The sequence below is a fragment of the Austrofundulus limnaeus genome, unplaced genomic scaffold (assembly GCF_001266775.1).
Source record: "Austrofundulus limnaeus strain Quisiro unplaced genomic scaffold, Austrofundulus_limnaeus-1.0 Scaffold330, whole genome shotgun sequence".
NCBI lineage: Eukaryota > Metazoa > Chordata > Actinopteri > Cyprinodontiformes > Rivulidae > Austrofundulus > Austrofundulus limnaeus.
The window spans coordinates 405752-408048 of record NW_013952732.1 but is presented as its reverse complement, the minus strand read 5'-3'; the positions used below and the strand labels follow the sequence as shown (position 1 = coordinate 408048).

The 2297-nt window shown below is 37.2% G+C and overlaps 1 protein-coding gene across 1 annotated transcript in view; it reads right to left on the bottom strand.

The window, feature by feature from the left end:
- The window catches only part of si:ch211-80h18.1 (uncharacterized protein DDB_G0271670), a gene marked incomplete at its 5' end in the record, with an annotated part of 10553 nt that overhangs the window by 5763 nt on the left and 2493 nt on the right, over positions 1-2297 (bottom strand). Inside the window, 7 exon segments of the mRNA XM_014022435.1 lie at positions 9-59; positions 258-302; positions 612-674; positions 776-805; positions 1063-1161; positions 1236-1505; positions 1766-1825. Coding sequence (XP_013877889.1) covers positions 9-59; positions 258-302; positions 612-674; positions 776-805; positions 1063-1161; positions 1236-1505; positions 1766-1825 — 618 coding nt within the window.

Sequence of the window (2297 nt, the reverse complement as noted above, 5' to 3'; positions counted from 1 at the left end):
GATCAAACCTGGCATGCTGATGTGACCGTCTGGATGGAAAGGGCCCACCAGACCCCCACCTGAAGACACAAACAACTCGTGACTTTCAGCCATTTTCAAGAGATTTAAAAATATGACGAAACATTTCAGATTTATTTACAGCATTTACAGAATAAATAAACTAACTTGAGCATTTTATTCTCACAAGTGATTCAGGGTTTTGGTCTCTAGAGCAGCAATAAAGACATTTAAAAGTAGTCCATGTGAAGACAGATTACCCATAATGCTGTGCAGGTAGTCATGGCTGGACGGATCGATGACTCCTAAAAGGAGAAAATGAGGGAGTCACAGTTCTAAATAAATAATAATTTTATTTATATAGCACCAAGTCACAACATACGTTGTCTCAGGGCACTGTACATGAAAAAAAGAACAATCAAAAAACAAAAAAAGGGTTGAATGTTTAAAACAACAGCGAAGCATTGAACACATCTCAAACATCAGTCTATTTGGTTATATTCAAATATTCAGTTGCATTTTGTTGTTATTTACAAACTTATTTTATTGTTAAATCTTTATAAATCTGAAGTAAGTTGGCTTAAAATCATTCACCTCCATGCCCCGCCCCTTACCTGTGTGACTGTCGACTCCAGCTCCTCCTCCTCCTCCTCCGTTCAGCAGCTTCTGTCCATTTCCTGCACAAAAACAATGTTTAAATCGAAGTCTTAATTAACACATACATTTTAATACACTTTGTGCGAGGAATATTTGAAAACATAAAAATAGAAACATTTACCATTAGGCTCTGAGTCTACACCGTTAGGACCTGCAGGCAGAAAGTAAATATTTTACAGAAAATGTTTCATAAAAAAATTCAAGTGTTTGTCATCTTTAACCCTTTTACGGCAGACGAATAGTTGAAATTGAGGATTGTTTGTCTTTTATTAAAATTATTATTTTTGGTTTTTATTTATTAATTCAGATTTTTTTAAAGCTTGTGTTAAAAGTGAACGGAGCAGTCAGCTCCTGCTGGGTAAACTGGATGGAACTAAACTTAGTGACACAATATTTAAGATGTTTTACCTTTCAGTTCTGAGTGAGATGATGATGATGATGATGATGATGATGATGATGATGCTGATGCTGATGATGATGATGATGATGATGATGGGTCTTTGGCTCCTAAAAAACAGATATAAAATAAACAATAATGTTTCATCTTCTGATTTTTTTATTTAAAATAAGCTGTTGTTTACCTGCTGAATGAGTTTGATCTACAGAGACACCAAAGAGATCCACTGATCCAGACCCTGCAGAACCTACAGACCCTGCAGAACCTACAGACCCTGCAGAACCTACAGACCCTGCAGAACCCACAGACCCTGCAGAATCTACAGACCCTGCAGAATCTACAGATCCTGCAGAACCCACAGACCCTGCAGAATCTACAGATCCCGCTGAGACGGCAGAATCTAAAGAGACTCCGGACCCTGCAGAATCTGCAAAACTTGAAGTGTCTGCAGAACCTGAGAAAATGACATTAAAAAACTATTTTACTGGCATTAACTGAGACAGTATGGGTAAATTTGCCTAAAATAAAACCAAACATCCATAAAACATCAACAATATGTGAACAAAACAGAAAATATTAACAAAAAGCACCAACTGGACGTTTCCATACAACCAAACTTTCAAGACTGAGTAAAAAAAACAACAAAAAAATAACCAAACAAACTAATCAAATACAGTATCAACTAAACATGACGTCTCTGATTGGCTGTTTTACCTGCAGAAACTCCTGCTGCTCCATCATGTGGTCCTCCTTCTGCTGACTGACCGCTGGAAGCTGAGGAGAACCAGAGAATCKTCATCAGGATGGAGAAACACGTTTTATTTATTTCTCCAATATGTTTTATSACTTAAACACTCATTGAAGCAAAGTTTTAAAAAGTCTTTTCAAATCTGTGCGGACCTCATCAACCTTTTTCACTTCAAAAAGTGATAAAGAGCAGTTTTCAAAATAAAAGCATTTTACAACTGCTTGGTTTTTTTTTTTTAAGAAGTTGTTGGTCCTTTTTGTTGTTTGTGTTTTGGTCCCAAAGTTTCAATAAGTCTTGAGAAAAACCATTTAACTGTTGACATTTAAATTACAAACAGAGGCGGTGTACGGCAGAGCAATCATGGTTCTCCCGAACCAGAACCTTTTTGGAGTATAGTTTGAATATTCTCCACATGCACGTGTGAGTTTCCTCCAGGTACTCTGGTTTCCTCCCACAGACCAAAATCATGCACGTTAGGCTGCCTTCAGGGCAGGGTCT